Below are 20,313 nucleotides of genomic sequence, written 5' to 3' on the forward strand. Positions count from 1 at the left end.
GGGAGATGCAAGAAAAGGTGTTTTGTTTCCTTTGCAGAAGATCTCGGCGACCACAGGAGGGGCGAGGATCCTGGAGATCTCGAGGTTCGAGACCACCAGAGAAGGGTCTGCGTGAGGACACAATGTATTGTGACCTCTGGTGTTCCAGAGGTCAAAAGAGGGAGTGTCGAGGAGGGAAATTATTTTACTGCTATTGTTAAATAATTGTCATTGCATTAATAATATAATCTGCAGCATGGATATTGCATTCCAAGGTTTAAACAGTGTCTCTTTCAGAAAGACTGAGTTGCAGGCTGACAGGAAGTTGTATGCAGAAGTGAAAGCAGGAAGTTATTTTGAGCCGCAGGCTAAGACGAGGCTTTAACAATGTAACAGATAGCTTTAAGAAGGCCTTAAGCAGTTATGACTATTTTATACACAATGCATATCTGTGCTTATTAAAGAGTTGGAGCTCGGTCAATTAATTGGGGGTCGGAAGCTTTGTTCGGCGCGATGTTCGGACAATCTATTGTGCAAGTGACTTGGAGCCATAGAAGGAATCGCAATACATGCTTACAAAACACTTATATCAGGTCATTTTATATTAAGGTTTTAGTAGAGGTTCTTGGTTAAAACATTTATTTAGTAGAAGACATACACATAGTCTCAGTGAGCTTCTGGTCTGGTAAAAGGTCAGAAGTGCAACAGGTGAATTGAGAAAGAGCATGTGAGGTCAACACACACACACACACACACACTTTAAATTAGATTTATTTAGAGGAAGAGGTTAGTTATGTTTGGCTGTAACTGCAAAATTGTCTTGGTAAAAGAGGAACCGTTTCTTGGTGTCTCGGCAAGAAAGAGGAACAAGATAAGAACGGAAAGTACCACGCCATGAAAATAGAAGATGATTTTCTAGGTGAAAAGTCATGATGATGTTGATCTGATCTATGTATAAAATGTACTGGTGACGTATGAAGGGGCGTCAGTAAATAAACCCTGATGCTATAAAATATCTGTTCATGCTTTGATTAAGTCGAAGACTACTTCCTGTCTGCGTACAGAGTTGTCTTCCCACACGTGTGTTCATTAAAATCATCGTTTGGCTTCACCCGGCCGGATCGGTGTGGTTATTCTTCGATCACCTCTTGTACCCTTCCTCAATACTGAATCTTAACACACCCTATTAGAGCACGTCGCTCTCGCTCTGCAGGCCTACTTGTTGTTCCTAGAGTATTTAAAAGTAGAATGGGAGGGAGAGCCTTCAGTTTTCAGGCCCCTCTTCTGTGGAACCAGCTTCCAGTTTGGATTCAGGAGACAGACACTATCTCTACTTTCAAGATTAGGCTTAAAACTTTCCTTTTTGCTAAAGCATATAGTTAGGGCTGGACCAGGTGACCCTGAATCCTCCCTTAGTTATGCTGCAATAGATGTAGGCTGCCGGGGGATTCCCATGATGCATTGAGTTTTTCCTTTCCAGTCACCTTTCTCACTCACTATTTATTAACAGACCTCTCTGCATTGAATCATATCTGTTATTAACCTCTGTCTCTCTTCCACAGCATGTCTTTATCCTGTCTTCCTTCTCTCACCCCAACCGGTCGCAGCAGATGGCCCCGCCCCTCCCTGAGCCTGGTTCTGCCAGAAGTTTCTTCCTGTTAAAAGGGAGTTTTTCCTTCCCACTGTCGCCAAAGTGCTGCTCATAGGGGGTCATATGATTGTTGGGTTTTTCTCTGTATCTATGAAGCGCCTTGAGGCGACTTTTGTTGTGATTTGGCGCTATATAAATAAAATTGAATTGAATTGACATACAAATGAGGACAAAAGCTCAGCTTCCTGTTGTGCTTCTAAATACTGTAGGAACCGCAAGTAAGCCTGCAGTGTGAGAGCAAAGTGCTCTAATGGGATAGTGTGATGCTATGAGATCTCTAAGCTATGATGGGGCCTGATCAGTCAAGACTCCGTCCTCTGTTCTTGTTTCACTGTGATGTTACAAAGATCTGTTTTGTGTCCCAGCCGATCAGCAGGAGGAGAAGAGTCTGACGGAGCACCAGACGAACATTTTCAACCATTCGGACTCAGCTCAGCCGCTACAGTGGACAAAAATGTCATCAACACAAAAGGTGAAGAACCTATCACTTTTATTGAAACTGTGCACTTCATCAGCTGATGCTTGTTTGTCAAGATTGAAAAGGATTCAAGAAGAAGTTTGTCATTTCGTATGGTATTACCCAGGCTGAAATGAAAGTGTTTCTCACCAGCATCTACAGTGCAATAATCAATACAACTAAAAAGAAAAATGGTTTGACAAACAGTAAAAAGGCAGTAATAAATCACAATAAAAAGGGGTAAATAACATAAAATCTTAATTCATAAACAAACTCCAGTCCAAATAGTCACACTCATATAGGTAGCTTCAGCCCTTTCACAGAAGGGGCTAATTAAATTAAGTAGTGTGTGTATCTGGGGAGTATATTGTATGCTGTGTGTGTGTGTGTGTGGATAGGAGGCATCAGAGTATAGCTGTGCTAATAGCTGAATGTATGGTTATTGGGTGCAGTCCTGCTTTTCTGAGTCTCCCGAGGGAGTGCAGACGCTTTTGTGCTTTTTTTGATAACTGCTGTTGTATTAATGAAGAAGGACGGTTCATCAGCAAGGTGCACACCCAGGAACTTAACACTGCTGACCCTCTCCACAGCAGCACCCTCTATGGTGAAGTCTGTGTGGTGATCTCTGCCAGACTTCCTGAAATCGATCACCATCTCTTTTGTTTTGTCCACATTGTTGGTGAGATTACGGGATCTACACCACACTTCAAGCTGCTCCACATCTATTCTATAAGTGGTCGTTGTCAGTGATGAGACCAACCACAGTTGTTGTCTGCAAATTTCAACAATATGATTAGCACAGAGTCTGGCTTACAGTAATGTGTGAGCAGACTGAACAGCAACGGGCTCAGGACACCCCCCAGAGGAAAGTCTGTGCTCAACAAGATGGTCTTTGATGTGTGGCTGCCCACCTTGACTGTCTGTTGCAGCTTTTCAAGAAGCTGAAAACCCACTTGCAGGTTGCAAGGTCCACGCCTGATAGCATCAGCTTTTCCAACTGCTGCAGAATGATCGTGTTAAAAGCTGAGCTGAAGTCGATGAAAAGGACTCTGGCAGAGGGGTGTTCTTCCTCTCCAGGTGTGACAGCATAACATGGAGTGTGGCAGAGAGAGGTCACCTTCTGTAGATCGGTTGGTCCTGTATGCAAACTGATGGGGATCCAGGTCTATTTGGAGACTGTTCATGATGTGCTTCAAGACCAGCCGCTCGAGGCATTTACTCACAATTGGTGTCCCTTGTCATTGGGGGAGGGGGCTTGTAGTACGTAATGTGTTGGAAGCCCTGCCACAGCATCGTTCCTCACACTGTGTTGAGAAGCGCTCCACAGTCTGATATTGTTGTCAAGGGAGCAGACATTGGCCGGCAACTGTGTCCGTACGTCTGGCTTGTATTGGTTAGCAGCTAGCCTCGCATTAGCTCCTCTATGCTTACCCTGCTTCTGTATCCTATCACACCGCTTTCTGTGTTTCCTCCTGGGTGTTGCTCAGAAAGAAAAGAAAGAAAAAGAAAAGAAAAACAAACAAAACACCTGGATCACCTGTATGGAGAAAAAAAAATTGTGCAGCACGCAAGATAGACAGCGCACAATGTGCTTTGAGGCAGCAGGAAAGAAAGGTGTAGTCCGTGTCTGTGAACACCGGTGTGTACACCTGTGTGCATAGCTGTGTGGATCAGCATGCTTGTATTCCAAAGGTTTCTCCATGTAACGATCTGCTAGGAAGTGTGGGGAGCCATAGCGCCGTCCCCCAGGGTATGAAGCAGGTATGGAGGAGGTCCAGGCCCCAGATATCCAGAGGCCCCAGAGTACAAGGACCCAAGGAGGCCCACCAAGAGGGGGGGAACCGTGCCACCCTCCTGGGAAGAGCTGAGTAGAGCCCCAAACGAGAGGTCACCCAGCAGCTACGGAGCAGAGGCCAGAGGGGGTTGCAGTGGCGTGCCCGCGGGCTCTGTCGGCAGCCAGCTGTGCCAGAGAGGACCGAGCTTCAGGCCCAGAGGGCAGAGGCCTGAGGGCATCCCATCCCCCGGAAGGGGCCCAGCCGGGCCACAGGCGCCAGGCCCCGCCAATCGGCCAACAGCAGTGAGCCGGTACATACATGAGCGCCCAGCCCCAGACGACAAGGACCACCAACACACCAACGTCTGAGGGCATCAGCCACCGGCAGGGAGTGTGGTGAGGGGAGATAGGCCTCCGTACTTAGGAGGGCCTGAGATGTACCCAGAGAGGTTGAGTCTAAGACCCAACCTGACATATAGACACAGACGAACAGGCGCACGCGGATACAAACGTGCATTCCCACCCCATGTGCACAACCAAATACTCGGCACTCACCCAACGTGTAGACAGACACAAATAGACACTGCACAGACAGTCGCACTCCCCAAACATACTCTATATCCCAGGTCCAGGTACCCCCACCCCCAGAGGGGCAAGCCGCACCTAAACCCAGGAGATGTAACCCTTCTCTCTGGGGTGGAGGCAAGCGTACCACCTCCTTATCTGCAGTAGTAGGGAGGCCCCGCATCCCAGACCCCAATCTGACGGCCAGCACCTCCTCCCAGCGCCCCAGCCCTGACGTCTAACAGAACCGGGGTGAGTGAAGACCCAACACCTCCCTAAGCCCACTCATATGTAGTGTTGCTGTGTGCTGTTCTAAAGTGCATTTAAAACACAGGAGAGCATGGTACTTGCTTCCTCTCAGAGAGCAGCACGGCTCTTCCCGAAAACCCTTAGTGTCTATATGCATTTAAAATTGAGGGTAGGGCAACAGCACCAGAGGTGGGTTGGAATACACAGACCATCCTTTGGATGCTATAAAACGTGCCCACCCCCAAGGCCCTATATGTATGTGTTATGTGAGAGTGTGAGTAATGTGGATGTCTAGGTTGCAGAATAAAATTGAGGCACAGGCAGCCAGAAGGGGACAGAGGGGGAGTGCCTCCCCTGCACCTTGGTGACATACCTGCACTCCAAGCCCTGTGCGTGTGGGTGTGGTAGAGCGGGAATAGGGAGGCAGCTTAGGATGGGGAGGGAAGAAAGGGAGGGGCAAGCGGCCCCTCCCTGGGGCCAGCTCCCCCGCTGACCCCAGTAGGCACCCCCACACTCTGGAACCCACCAGGGCAAGGGGGCCCAGGCCCATCCGGACCGGGGCCCGCAGCAGCAGCACCGCCCAGCCCCACAGAGTCCGGGGCAGCCCACCCGACTCCATCCCAGAGAAAACTGCACCCACCCCATCATCCAGTCATCTCCCAAACTACACAAGACAATAGACACCCAGGTTGAGTTCATTCTCCACCTCTCTTATATCGCTCCCCCCACGTGCAGAGTGAGCTCCTGTAGAGAGGAGACCACCTGCAAAGATATAACAGCCTCCCCACCAGTTAGAGAGCCCCCTAGTTGGGCCGATGCACCAGAGGTCCCCTGCACTGGGGCTGAGCCCCCCTGCACCCACCCGCCCACAGCTCTGGCGACACAACAGCCAGGACCCAAGCCCCCAAGGCCCAGCAAGCACCCCAGACCGGGGGACGGAGCACCCCCAAGCCTCCACGCCCGTCCCGGACCCAGGCTACCAGACCAGTAACCAATGTCCACCAGCACAGACCCTCCCCCATCTCTGCTGTACGCAGCCACAAGGGAAACACCATCTAAGAGCCCCCAGAGCCCCTAACCAGGTCATGGCCACATCCCCCGGGTTAGGCCCTCAAGGGAAAACGTCCCTAGGGACTCCCCAGACGCCCCAGGGCCATCCCTACCCCCGTATCCACCACAATAGCGAAGGCAGGACCAAACCATGACCCCCCCACCCCCACTAGGTGATGAAGCCGATCAAAGGAGCCCAAAGGGATTGATCAAATGTGAGGCTGTTTCAAGACTAATGTGATCTATTAGATGGTTTTTATATTGGTTAGAATTAAGATTATTTTTATTTTTCCAGTTAATGAGGACCATTTTCTTGGCTATGCATAGGGCCGTAAAAACAACATGGGCTGTGTTTATTTCTGCAGTGACCTCATCCAAGTTGCCCAGCAAGCATACTAAAGGGGAGGCTGGAATGTTACATTTCAGACACTTTGATAAGTCTTCACATATCTCACGCCAAAACTTCTGAACTGGTGGACAGAACCAAAGAGCGTGGATGTAATTGTCCGGTGTATTTGCTGTGCAGTGTGAGCAGTTGTTGGAAGGCGTATAGCCCATCTTGAACATCCTATGACCAGTATAGCGCACTCTGTGTAATATTTTGTGTTGTGTTAATTGGAAACTGGGATTTCTGATCCATTGAAAGGTTTTTAAGCATATCTGAGACCAAAGGTTTGGGTCTAAGCTGATCGATAAATCTGCTTCCCATTTTGCAGTAGGAAGGGATATTGATTCATCTACTTTAGAAAGTGTTTGTAAGTAAAGTTTTGTAATATGTCCGGATTGTTCCAGATAGGTGTACGTTTGCATGGGATTAATGAAGACTCTGTCATTTTTAGAAACTCCCACCATGCTGTCAGAGAAGAGCTGATGCTGACGCTTTTAAAGCATTCATGTTGTTTGATGTTTGAGCTGATAAATGGTAGGTCTGAAATTTCTAGGTTATTACATAGGGCCTGTTCTACATCTATCCAAGGTTCATCTAAGAGGGTGTGTTTAAACCATCTAGAGTTGAACTGAAGCCTGTTGGCTAAAAAATAGTGATTAAAGTTAGGCAGATCTAATCCTCCTTTATCCTTGGTCTTTTGCAGTGTTTTTAAGCTGATACGTGGGGGTTTATCTTTCCAAAGGAATTTAGAAATATACGAGTCTAGAGATCTGAACCAATCTTGTGATGGCTTATTTGGGATCATTGAAAATAAATAGTTTATTTTTGGCAAGACCATCATTGTTATAGCGGCGACCCTTCCCATGAGTGATATGGGTAAAGATTTCCATCTAGCCAGATCAACTTCTACTGTCTTTAACCCTTTAAAGCCGGTCGGAGTGAACACGCTCCATTTTGCGTAACTATTTTTAAATCCCGGTAGCTCTGCAACCAAGTAAGCTAGCGCAATAATTTTTTTTGCATATGAAACCGGAGGAATTGTACTTACATCTTATGCCATCAGCTTGTCCTAGGTCACAGTTTCCTTCCACATATAGCTTTGCAAAAACTGCATAAAAAGCGCTTGCAGCACCAAAAACAAAATATTTCAGAAACACGCTTTGCCGATCCGATCAGCTGTTCATAACACTTCCTACGTCCATCAGCGTGAACTATCCCATGTCCGCCATGACCTGCCCGAAACCGGAAGTGACGTCATTTTGCGGAAATGTAGTTTTTTGCCATCAGGGCCTCATGAGCCTATACTGGTGTTTTTAAAAGTTATATTTGACTTTATGACTTTCTGTGTCATTTCTGGGATGCTTAGGACTCATATTGCACTGCTGGAAATAGTTTATTTTGATGCATATGCTGTTTTCTTTGCAAATTTGCATTATAATATTTATTTTCGTTTTTCCTACAGTATATGAAAATTGGTGTATTTCAAAAATAAAACTAAGAAGACACTCAAAATTAATTTCCTGTGGTGAGAAACTAGTTTGTGCAACTTTTTTGCATTTACAGTTTTGAGGGATATGCCTCTTAAATTTCTCTAACTAGAAATATATGTTAAAAAAACGATTTTCAATTTTTTTTGTAGTTTATTGTACTTTTTTGCAATTTATGTAATTACTATGCACTTAATGCATACATATTATTAAAATTTGGGCTATAATGGTTGTATTGATGTATAGCAACTTGAAATACTCCCAAAAATGGCACTACAGCATGTAAAACTATAATATAAGCTCTGGCGGACTTGGTTCTATGGTAGGTCTTAAAGGGTTAAAAGTGGGATGTGGTTTAATTTAGTTAATTCTGAAAGTTTAGGAGAGACATTAATACCTAAATATTTTATATTTCCAGATTGCAGTGGGGAAGGAGAAGAATTATGGAAGGAGCAATTAATCGGAAGGACTGTTGATTTTGACCAGTTAATTGAATAATCGGTTCAAGGTTCTTTATTTGTCACATGCATAGTTATACAAGTATAACACACAGTGAAATGTAGCCTGACACGCTCCTCGACATGTGCAAAAAAATTGGGGGGGGGGGGGGGTGTAGAGGAAAAACATTATATATGTATATGTAGTATATACACTGGGTGAATGTGCAGCAGTAGCTGCAAGCAGGTGAATTCTGTACATTAATATGAATAGACATCCGACTATTTTACAGGATAGACAATATAAACATATTTAAAATTAAAGGAATTGAAATGTACATTGTGCCTTGGTTTAGTGTCTGGAAGAGAGTCCTGTCTCAGTCAATTATAGATGATGTGAGAGGGCGGGTGTGTGTGTTTAGGGCACGGATGGCTTGGGGATAGAAGCTCCTCATCAGTCTCTCTGTCCTTGCCCGGAAGATGCGGAACCTTCTACCAGATTGCAGAAGTTGGAACAGTTTGTTGCCAGGATGGGACGGGTCCTTCAGTATCTGCGCTGCTCTAGTCCGGCATCTCCTGGTGTAGGTGTCCTGAAGCGGGGGGAGAGCAATCCTGCAGCAGCGTTCTGCTGTACGGATCACTCTCTGGAGAGCTTTTTGGTCCTTCACACAGCTGTTCCCAAACCACGATGTCATGTTCTGTGTGAGGATGCTCTCCACAGCGCCTGTATAGAAAATCCTGAGGATCTTTGGAGAGACCCTGAACTTCCTCAGTTGTCGTAGGTGATACAGGCGCTGCCTAGCCTTTTTGGTCTGGACCTGAATGTGGGCAGCCCATGTCAGGTCTGAGGAGATGTGGACACCAAGATACTTGAAGGACTGCACCCTCTCCACTGGAGCTCCATTGATGATAATGGGCTTGTAGTCTCTGTGCTGACCCCTTCTGAAGTCCACCACCAGCTCCTTCGTCTTGCTGACGTTCAGCTGGAGGTGGTTGTCCTGGCACCACGATGCAAGATTCTTCACTTCATCCATGTAGGCCGTCTCATCGTTGTTGGAGATGGCACCCAACACCACTGTGTCGTCAGCAAACTTCACAATGGTGTTGGAGCCATGGGTGGCCACACAGTCTGAAGTGTAGAGGGAGTAGAGCAGTGGCGAGAGGACACATCCCTGAGGTGCTCCTGTGTTGATGGTGATGCTGTTGGAGAAGCACCTGCCCACCCTCACCACCTGAGTTCTGCCAGTGAGGAAGTCCAACACCCATGCACACAGACGGCTGTTAAGTCCCAGATCCCTCAGCTTTGTGAACAGTCTGCAGGGCACTATTGTGTTAAACGCTGAACTGTAATCAACAAACAGCATTCGCACATAGTTACCCTGTTTCTTGTCCACATGGCTGAGAGTGGTGTGTAGGACGTGGGCGATGACGGAGACACTTGAGAAAGAGTTTATCAATGCAATTACCCCAGAGAGATTGGTTTGTGAGTTTTGGAGAAAAAGTAACACATCATCTGCATAAAGGCTGATTTTATGTTCTACATTCTTACATTTTATGCCCTTAATTGTTGTAGCCTTTCTAATTCCTGCTGCTAGTGGCTCAATAAAAATTGCAAACAGTGAAGGGGAGAGTGGGCATCCCTGTCTGGTGCCCCTCAGGAGACAGAAGCTGGAGGATGTTTGTTTGGTCATTTGTTCTGACACAAGCTGTTGGGGAATTATATAATATTTTTAACCAGTTTTATAGCTTGAGGGAAATACAGGGTCTTTGCCTGGTTTTAGTAAGAGACTGATATTTGCAGAGTTCATATTTGGTGGTAGTCTACCATTTTCTTTGATTTCCTGCAACATCCTGTGAAAAACTGGTGCCAGAATCGCCCAGAATTCTTTGTAAAAATCTATTGGAAAGCCGTCTGGACCTGGAGCCTTATTATTGGGCATACTTATCAGAGCTTCCTGGAGTTCACCTGGCATCAGTGACGAATCCAGTGCCATTGCTTGGGTGTCTAATAATTTTGAAAGAGTTATGTTGTCGAGAAATTGATCGATTTCATTTTTAGATGGGTTTATTTGTGGTGTATATAAAGTTTCATAGAAATCCCTAAAAAATATGTTTATTTTTTTAAGATCATATATTGTATTCTCAGATAAATCTTTAACAGCACATATAGTTGTTTTTTCTTTATTGATTTTTAACTGGTTAGCAAGAAATTGTCCGGATTTGTTATCGTGTTCATAATTTTGCAGGCAAAGTCTTTGTACTAAGATTTTCGTCTTTTTATTAATAATTTCTTTTAATTCTAGTTTTGTTTTGCGTATTTTGTTTAATATTTCTTGATCTTGGTGTGACACATAGGCTTTTTCTAAGAATTTGATGTTTTTTGATGTTTTTTTTTCTAGTTCCTGAATATTTTTGTTTTCTTCTTTCTTCTTATGTGATGAGAAAGAAATTATTTTACCTCTCATCATGGCTTTCCCTGCTTCCCAGAGGACAGATGGTGATGTTCCAGGAATGTCATTAAAGCCTAAATATAGAGTCCATTTTTTTAAAAAGTATTTGATAAACTCTTCGTCTTTGAGCAGTGATATATTAAATCTCCAGTTTTTACTTGGTGTAGTATTATTCTTCTGTATTAGTGTTAAAGATACAGAAGCATGATCGCTGACAGCTATACACATTCCTTTTACACATATGGCTTCAATTTCTCTCTCCCTGTGTTGGCTCCAATTCACAACCTCTTCTTCCTTTAAATGAAGCTACAACTTAAGCATAATCACAAAATTAAAAATCTTTCATCAGAGCTGCTGAACAGAAAATAATCCAGACGAGGTTTTTTTTTTTTTTTTTTGTACTCGTTTTTATTCATTTTCAAATTAAACCGTAAGTCTTTTTTGTAGATGGAATCTTATTTAATGCAACCACAAACCCAAACTCAAAGGGGTCTGGTGATGCCAACCTGTATGGATTGTTGCTAAAACAGTATGCAGTCAGAAGGAAAACAAACGTCTTCTTTCAGCCAGTCAGAGCTGTGCTCGCTGTCCAAGCCTTTTTGTTTCAATCACAAAAACTGGACCAATCCTGGGACAAAAATCAAACACTGCAAAAGCCAAAAAAGAAAAGGTTAAAAACTGTATTTGGTGACTAATCATGTTTGATTCACCCACCAGGTTTGGGAGCGGTTCTGTGGGCCGTAATGTGAATATTTAAGAAATTGGACAATGTTTCTGTTCAGGCATGATGCAAGGTAGTGCTCCTCCAGTCTGCTTTGTAGGCCATTTTGGAAGCAGCAGTCAGGTGAACAGCAGATGTAATTCCATTTTTCGATCTCCAGGCCATCTTTGAAGAAAAGCATGAATGGTGTGATGCCGAAAAGCATGAATGATGTGATGCCGACTCCATGGTTAAGTCGGTGGCGCCGCACCGACTTAACCTTTTTAACCTTAAAAAAGATGGCGCCGGTGCATGTGGCTTGCTGTCTATCACTGCCAGTGTTGGTTGTTTGTTTTGATTTTATTGACTATTGTAATAAATGCCAACTCTCTCTTGGTGTATGATCGCCTAACCGTACTGGATCTCCGACCTTCTGCCAAAGGCTGGGCAAAGTGGAACCAAGCTGGACATAAAACTTTGCCCCCGCTAATATCGGAGATCCCGGCTCACCTGTGCCGTGTTCCAGATCCACCACTCCGGCAAAAGTGCTGACGCCGGGGTCGAAGGGCTGGCTTCCTGGTGAAGCTGAAAGCTTCTTTAAGGTATTCTCTTAAGCCCTTATCCAGAAAACAAGGAGCGGTGCCAAACTCTCGGCGATCGTTGGAACCTGTCTGTACCTGGCTGGTACCTGTCATCTGCCTGGATGGGATGTTCCAGTCCCGCCGGCGTGGTGTGAATCTGCGGAACCTGTGGCCTCTGTGTCGGGCTTCTAGGACGGCTAGTGACGGGGATCCGCCGCTTACCGCCAGAATTGGCCTGGTAAATGCTAGGTCCCTAGCGAACAAAACGTTTATCCTGAAGGATTTCTTCACATCCCGAGGACTGGATTTTCTCTGTGTGTGCAAGACGTGGCTGAGCGCTGGGGAGTGCAGCCTCTTCTCAGATCTTCTACCTGGCGATTGCTGTTATTCTAATTCCCCACGTATGTTGGGCCGAGGAGGAGAAATAGCTACGATCTTTAAAAGTCATTTTAAATGTAAGAAGCTATCAACCCCGTCGTTCACCAGCTTTGAACTGTCTGTTTGAGTTGGGCTGCTCTCACACAGTGTTGTGTGCGGTGGTTTATCGGCCTCCAAAATACAATAAGGACTTTGTGAGTGACTTTGCTGACTTCTTGGCTGAATTCCTGCCAAAATATGATCGTGTTCATATTGTTGGGGATTTTAATATTCACGACTGTTGTCCTGATATGCCCATGGCGAAGGGCTTTTTAAACCTTATCGATTCGTTTAATCTGGTGCAATGTGTGACAGGTCCCACACGTGAACGTGGACACACACTTGATCTTGTTTTATATCATGGCTTTTCTGTTTTTAACATAGATTTGTGATGCTGTGTTTTATGACCACAGTCCTGTGATGTTTGAAGTTCCTCTTGCCTGTGCCTCAGTTAAACCTCACGCTGCTGTTCAGCACTGTCGTGTTTTAACTCCTCCACTGCTGAACACTTTTCATCAAGTCTCTCCTTGTGCTCGTGACCTCTCAGTCTCTGTTTCCTCCTCTGCTGTCTTTGACAGGTTTGAGCATGTGACTCTTTCCGTTTTAAAGGAGACTGTTGGTCGTTTTAAGTCTGTAGGGTCTCCAAATGATGCCGTCCCTCCTCAACTTTTAAAAGAGGTGTTACCTACAGTTGGTCCTTTGGTTCTTGAGCTGGTAAACCATAGTCTGACTGTCGTCAGGTGTCGTCCCTAAAGATTTTAAACATGCAGTAGTCAAACCCCTGATTAAAAAACCTGCTCTGGATCCTACGGTTCTTGCAAATTACAGGCCTACCTCCAAACTACCTTTTCTTTCCAAAATTCTTGAAAAGGTAGTTTACAGCCAAATAATGGCCTTCCTGGAAAAGCAAAATGTGTTAGAGGTTTTCCAATCTGGTTTTAAAGCCTTTCATAGCACTGAATCAGCCCTTTTAAAAGTTTTTAATGACATATTTTTAGCGACTGATGCTGGGGACTGTGTTGTTCTTGTGCTTTTAGATTCGACAGCTGCGTTTGATACCGTGGATTATGCCCTTTTATTCTCTCGTTTGGAGCACTGGGTGGGCATTAGGGGCACAGCACTGGAGTGGTTCAGGTCCTACTTGGCGGGGCGAACTTTTTTGTGTCAGCCTCGGTGACTATGTGTCGTCCTCCACTCCCCTCTTGTGTGGTGTCCCACAGGGCTCAGTTCTAGGCCCCCTCCTCTTCTCTTTATATCTGCTTCCTCTTGGTTCTGTACTGAGAAAGCACGGCATTCCTTTCCACTTTTATGCTGATGACTGTCAGATCTATGTCCCTCTAAAGAAAAAAGGCAGATACCTCACACAGCCATTACTTCAGTGTCTCGATGACATTAAGGCTTGGATGTCTGTTAACTTTTTAAAATTCAATGATAAAAAGACCGAGGTGATGGTTTTTGGCAGCCCCACTGAGACCCCCAATGTGTATGTAAATTCCCTGGCACAGTATGTTAAGCCAACTGTCACAAACCTGGGGGTCAAAGTGGACTGTGAACTGAAGCTTGACAGTCAAATTAAGGCAGTGGTAAAATCTAGCTTCTTTCACCTCAGGCAGCTGGCAAAAATAAAGCCAATTCTTTCACGGCAGCACTTTGAGACAGTGATCCACGCCTTTGTTAGCACTCGGCTGGATTACTGTAATGCACTTTATATTGGGGTGAGCGCATCATATATTAGTCATCTACAGAGGGTGCAAAATGCCGCAACTCGTCTTTTAACTGGCACTCGAAAGTTTGAGCACATTTCCCCTGTTTTAGCTTCACGTCACTGGCTGCCCATTTCTTTTAGGATTCATTTTAAAATTCTTTTATTTACTTTTAAAACTCTCCATGGCCTAGCTCCATCTTATCTCTCTGAGCTGCTACAGCCTTATACACCCACCCGCTCTCTCAGGTCAGCTGATCAGCTGCTCCTGAAGATACCCAGGACTGGGCGTAAACTTAGAGGAGATCGTGCTTTTGCTGTAGCAGCTCCAAAACTGTGGAACGAGCTTCCTTTAGAGATTAGACAGGCCACTTCTTTATCTGTTTTTAAGTCACTCTTGAAAACCCACCTCTTTACCCTGGCCTTTGACACCACGTGAGATGTTGGTTTTTATTTTTATTTTAGTTGTTTTTAGGTGATTCGATGCTGTTTTATCTTGTTTTTGTTTTAATATAGGGCTGTTTTAATTTTATGTTTTATTTATTTATTTCGCTGCTTTCTGTTATTCTATTGTTTTAACTTATTTTCTGTACAGCACTTTGTTCCTGTGCTGGGTATTTTAAAGTGCTTTATAAATAAAATTGGATTGGATTGGATGGGGCCAGGTAAGCGACCAGAGACAGCTCCATAAGGAGTGGGTTAGCTAAGCCAGTTTTGTCGGTGCTGTCCAACGTCATGTACTGTTCATAGCTGGGTACAGTGATGCAGGTAGACAGAGGTTTGCCACATGATGCACTTAGCTCTCAGACAACGTTTGGGAACATAGGAAGGCAGTTTTTAGATATTGCGGGGTCCAGTTGGAGGAAAAAGCCTGTGAACTGCGACAGCTTCTGAGCTGGCAGAGGAGAGGGCTAGTCCACCTGCAGCTTCTTAGCTACACAGTGAATCAGGGGCTGACTGCCGAAGCAGTGGCGGCACATTGGGGCTGTGCACACGTCATCACAGATAATCTGCCTTAAAGGCGTGAATAAAGGTTTCCTCAGCCAGGACACATGAGGGCATGATATCCCATACCACGTGTGTTGTACCGAGTGTATTGACTGAAAAGGAACTACTTCAGCCTTTGGTTTAAAACTACTGTTAATAGAGGAAATTTGAAGGTTGAGTTTGTTCCACGACTGCATTTCACTCACTGCCTCTGTTTGTATCTCTGTCACTGCAGGACCAACATGGAGCAAGAAGTCAGTGCTCTCAGGAGGCCGACAAACCTCACAGAAGAAAGGAAGAGAAAACATACAGTTGTGATGAGTGTGGGAAGGATTTTACCCAGTCTGGAAATTTAAAAAAACACCAACTCATCCACAGTGGAGTTAAAGCGCACAGCTGTGGCTTGTGTGGAAAGTCTTTTACCCATGCTAGAAGCTTTAAAAAACACCAACTCATCCACAGTGGAGTTAAAGCATACAGCTGTGACTTGTGTGGAAAGTCTTTTACCCATGCTGGAAGCTTTAAAAGACACCAAATCATGCGCAGTGAAGTTAAACCATACAACTGTGATTTGTGTGGAAAGTCTTTTAACCGTCCTGGAAACTTAAAAACTCACCAACTCATACACAGTGGAGTTAAAGCGTACAGCTGTGACTTGTGTGGAAAGTCTTTTACCCAGTCTGGAAATTTAAAAAAACACCAACTCATGCACAGTGGAGTTAAAACGCACAGCTGTGAGTTGTGTGGAAAGTCTTTTACCCAGGCTGGAAACTTAAAAAGACACCAACTCGTCCACAGTGGAGTTAAAGCGTACAGCTGTGAGTTGTGTGGAAAGTCTTTTAACCGTCCTGGAAACTTAAAAACTCACCAACTCGTCCACAGTGGAGTTAAAGCGTACAGCTGTGAGTTGTGTGGAAAGTCTTTTAACCAGTCTGGAAGTTTAAAAACGCACCAACTCGTCCACAGTGGAGTTAAAGCGTACAGCTGTGACTTGTGTGGAAAGTCTTTTACCCACCCTGCAAGCTTAAAAACACACCAACTCGTCCACAGTGGAGTTAAAGCGTACAGCTGTGACATTTGTGGAAAAACTTTCCGCTGGCTAGTCAGCCGAGACATTCACCTACGCATTCACACCAAAAATGATGTTTACTGCTGTGATCAGTGTGGTAAAGCTTTTGTGACATACAAAAACTTACAGCAGCACACGTTTACCCACACTGACGAGAGACCTTATAAATGTGACCTGTGTGAGAAGACTTTTAAATCTCCACATTACCTCAAATCACACCAAAAGATTCACAGCAGAAAGAAACTCTAAAAGTGCAGTTACTGTGAGGTATGTATTTTTCTTTTAACAGTTTTACAATTTTATATGAATGAAGTTTAATTTCAAAGCTTAAAAGTTTTAAAAGCTCCTCCCCTTTCTCTCTATCTAACATTCACACTCCAATGGATGCATCGGAGAGCAGGTTGGAGTCAGTATCTTGTGGGATGCAGAGTAGAGCATCCAGGGGTTTAATCACCAGTCTTCCCATTAAGTAGATTACCTACAAATGAAGACTTAATGTTGCCCAGTAAGCTGAGTGTTGAAATGTAAACAGTAAGATATAATTGGACACTGGCACAGATACTCCTTATTTCAGGCGGTGTTAAAAATAAAAATGTTGAAAGAATTCCCTGACTTCCACTGTCTTTGTGTCTTTGTTTAGAAGCAGAGCGACACAGACTGATCCAGTTCTCAACCCTGTCGTCACTGTGGTAGTGGGAAAGAGTTTCTCTGTGACTTTTGTGAAAAAACTTTCAATCATCAAGAGAACCTAAACAACATCAACTCAGACACACTGGAGACAAAACGAACTACTGCAAAGAATATGGGAGAGGCTTCCCTAAACCAAGTGAATTAAACCAAAATTAACTCTGTCACATGGGGTCAAAAACCATCTCTCATTCACCACTGCGGATCATCTTAAAGTGCATGGAAGAGTCCACACAGGAGAGAAACCATACAAATGCAGAAACTGGGAGAAAAGTGTCTCGCTGTCAGGACGTCGTAACAAACATGAACGTACATACATGGAGGGGAAACTACAGCTGTGACCAGTGTGACAAATCAAAACATTTCACACCCATTGATTTTGAAAACCTTCAATATGAACTAAAGCCATCAACAGGATGTGAAACGACCACTGATGTGACTTTATATCCAAGAAAAAGATAAAAACTCAAGCTGATCTGGGTCTGGGCTGTACTTTGGTGTATTACCACCTTAAACAGTTTGATCTTTTTGTGGTTTCATTGACTCAGTTATGTCAGATTTCCTCTCTGTCCTGGTCTGGATGCTCATCTGTAAAGAAGTAAAACTCGGATGGTTCAGTGGTCTCTAGCAGCTGATTAGTGATCCAGCACTTCTGTGTATCATGCAGTTGTGCTTCTTTTCCTCTTGTGTCGACTCAGCTCAGTTACTCGGTTAGAGGGTTCCACATATACAAGAATCCTTCCTGGAATCTTTTTTTTGGTATGAGGTGTTCTTGGGAAGACGTCACACCACCACCACTGTGTCAGGCTGTTCCTGTGATCTTCTTTTAATGCCACGTGTAACGGGACTGTAACGGACTGTAACGTGTAACGGGAATCTCTCGAAAAACTACAGCTTCCGTCTCATCTACCAACAAACATCATCCAGATGTTTGTTGTTAGATGTGAGATGAGCCTTTCTGTTGTTGAATCTCTCCCCCCATTGAATCTCTTATTGCTGAATCATGACCTCTGACCTTATCTAAGCTAAGTAAGGCCTGCAGGTCTTTAGATGATGATCTGGGTTCTTCAGTGACCTCCTGGATTAGTCATCGATGCACTCTTGCAGTATTTCTAGTCAGCCACTTGCTCCTGGGAGGCTTGAGTACTCTTCCATTTTTCCTGTAGTGTGGATAATGGCTCGTAGTTCGCTTGAGTCCCAAAGCCTTAGAAATGACTCTGTAACCTTTTCATACTGATTTCAGTGACTTTGTTTCTCTGCTGTTTCTTTTGATCGTATCATGATGTGCTGCTGTGTGAGGTCTTTCAGCCGGCTTCCATACATGGTCAGGTTGTTTTTCATACCTTTTTACCCTTAACAAATGAAACCATTTACAGACTATTTTCCACTGACCCAGGTAACCTTTGTCATATTTCTTTCCTTTTTGATCATCTGAAACATTCAAATGTTGAGTCCTTCAGGTGTAACCTTGACTGTTTTCCCAGTTGCAGCTTGCAGCTAGGCTTAATCCTTCCTTTTTATACTACTGCTTAGCCACAACCAGCTGTGACAATGTTTATGGCTGGTTTGGTTAAAGTGCCAGTTTAGTAAATAGGAGAGGGCTCTCAATCCCACCAGTGCATAAAAACGTGAGTTCTCTGTCATTGCTCACTTTCTGTAAGAATGTCATGGCCCTGGGTCTTTTGACCCAGCGTTTTGTGTTTTCTATTATTGTGATGTATTTTGGTTCTGGTTTTCTCTTTCTTTGGGTTTTGGTTCTGTTCTTCCCCAGTTTAGTATTTAGGCTTTTCTGCCTGTGTATTCCTGTGTCAAGTCCGGATTTCTTAGTCTGTGTCTTTGCATGTGTGAGTTCTTGTTTTATTTTGTAGGTCTGTGTCTCTCGTCAGTGTTTCTAGTTTCACTCCCCTTGTCCCGTTATGTCCAATTACTCCCAGCCGTGCCTCCGTCTGTTTCAGGTCTGTTTTTTTGTTTAGCTTTTCCCAGTTTAGGTTACTCCCTGGGGTCCGTTCTTCGTACCTCGCTAAGTAAGTTAGCTGGATTTGATTGTTGACGATTTCGCGTGATCTTGGACCGTTCGGTTCTCCGAAGCTCATCCAGGACTTGCTGTCATAGCAACAGATCCGTAAGCGTAAACCTGCTCGGGAGCAGGCTTACTTTATGTAAACAGGATTAGATCGCGGCCACTCAGGTATGTCCGCTTCATTTATACGAAAGCAACAGCAATATTTTACCACTGTTTTACCATAAATAAATATTATCAATCTAACTAAAGATAATGCAGCACTTGATTCTTTTATTGATTTCATACAGATACATACAGGTCATTTCCTAAAAAAGGGAAATGTACTATTAATCATTCTATTTCATGTATGTGATTATTTCAGATGTAATTCTTATTTTAGAGTAGTAATAGTAAATTACTTCGTGTAATCAAGATGAGAGACCACGGCTATAAAAGCGAAGGTGGATTTGGGAAGCCTGTCGCAGCCATATCCTGTCCGTTTACGCGAGCCACCCATTGTGGAAGGTGCAAGATTGATAAGGAGAGTCCTCAGAATTCAGCGTATATTGCGGGATAGACAGGATCCTTTAGCTCAGCGCGACAGTGTGCTCATAGAGAGATATCCATTTTCCCGTGAGGGTATTATTTACTTAACCAACTTGTTGACGAGGGGGTGCAGGACCACCACCTGTCTTTTTTTGCTCTGCCCTTTTCTTGGTTGCTGTTATAAACAAACAAACTGATTATTTCAGGGTCTCTTTCCAAGAGACGAAAAGCAATATAAGTGATAAATATTACCATTCTGTAGAATATTCTAATATTTCACTTTTACTTGTTCCCATGTTCTAGTGGGTCCTGTTGTGGCTCTAATGTGAAAGAGGATATAATGTAATATAATATAATATAGTGTAATATAATAAATTTACCCTACCGCCTACTGGTGTTGGCCAGAGGGGCCGATGGTGCGATATGGCAGCCTGGCTTCTGTCAGTCTGCCCCAGGGCAGCTGTGGCTACAACCGTAGCTTGCCTCCACCAGTGTGTGAATGTGAGAGTGAATGAATAGTGTCATTGTAAAGCGCTTTGGGTGCCTTGAAAAGCGGTATATAAATCCAATCCATTATTATTATTATTATTATTATTATTATTAAATTACTTACGAGTTTAATTTGTCAGCAACTTTCTGCCAGCCCTCTCTCCTTGCTTTTGCAGCCTTTGCAGTGTTCCCTTGCGTTTTAATTAAACTCTGAAACTCCTGGAATCCCTCAATCAAGAGTTCTTGCTCTGCTGCCGAAAAATACCGAGCGCGCTCCTTCGACATTTTCGCCGACCAATCAAAGGGTTGCCGATCAATGTTTCTACTATCGATGCGTAGCCCCTGTTAAGCCACCCAGTGATCTCACATTACTTCATCCAGCTGTACTAATCGTCAACAACAAGTGTGTTCGGAGAACCGGAATAGCGAGCTCAAAGTTAGCGCAATGATTTGATCTTGGATATAGTAAGCGAGGTACGAAGAACGGACCCCTGTTCTGTTTTTTCCCACCCTCGCCTTTGTTTATTATCTCACTGTCAATAAAGCTTCCTCACCTCAGTTGTGCTGCATCCTGGGTCCTTTAATAACTTACACCTGGCTCGCGTCGCGAACCCTGACAAAGAAAGCATGTTATCCTCAGGCAGAGC

At 44.3% G+C, this 20,313-nt stretch overlaps 2 protein-coding genes across 3 annotated transcripts in view; one reads left to right on the plus strand and one right to left on the minus strand.

Annotated features, from left to right (window-relative positions):
• Nucleotides 1-20,224, plus strand: part of LOC143420414 (uncharacterized) — a 30,984-nt gene extending 10,760 nt beyond the window's left edge. The window contains exons 2-4 of the mRNA XM_076888546.1: nt 1,996-2,102; nt 15,109-16,209; nt 16,583-20,224. Coding sequence (XP_076744661.1) covers nt 2,085-2,102; nt 15,109-16,191 — 1,101 coding nt within the window. The 5' untranslated portion in view covers nt 1,996-2,084 and the 3' untranslated portion in view covers nt 16,192-16,209; nt 16,583-20,224. The remainder of the gene's footprint in view (nt 1-1,995; nt 2,103-15,108; nt 16,210-16,582) is intronic.
• The window catches only part of LOC101471554 (uncharacterized), a 291,948-nt gene that overhangs the window by 94,122 nt on the left and 177,513 nt on the right, over nt 1-20,313 (minus strand). The gene's annotated exons all lie outside the window — the stretch shown is intronic.

This window comes from Maylandia zebra, linkage group LG9 (assembly GCF_041146795.1).
Source record: "Maylandia zebra isolate NMK-2024a linkage group LG9, Mzebra_GT3a, whole genome shotgun sequence".
Classification (NCBI taxonomy): domain Eukaryota; kingdom Metazoa; phylum Chordata; class Actinopteri; order Cichliformes; family Cichlidae; genus Maylandia; species Maylandia zebra.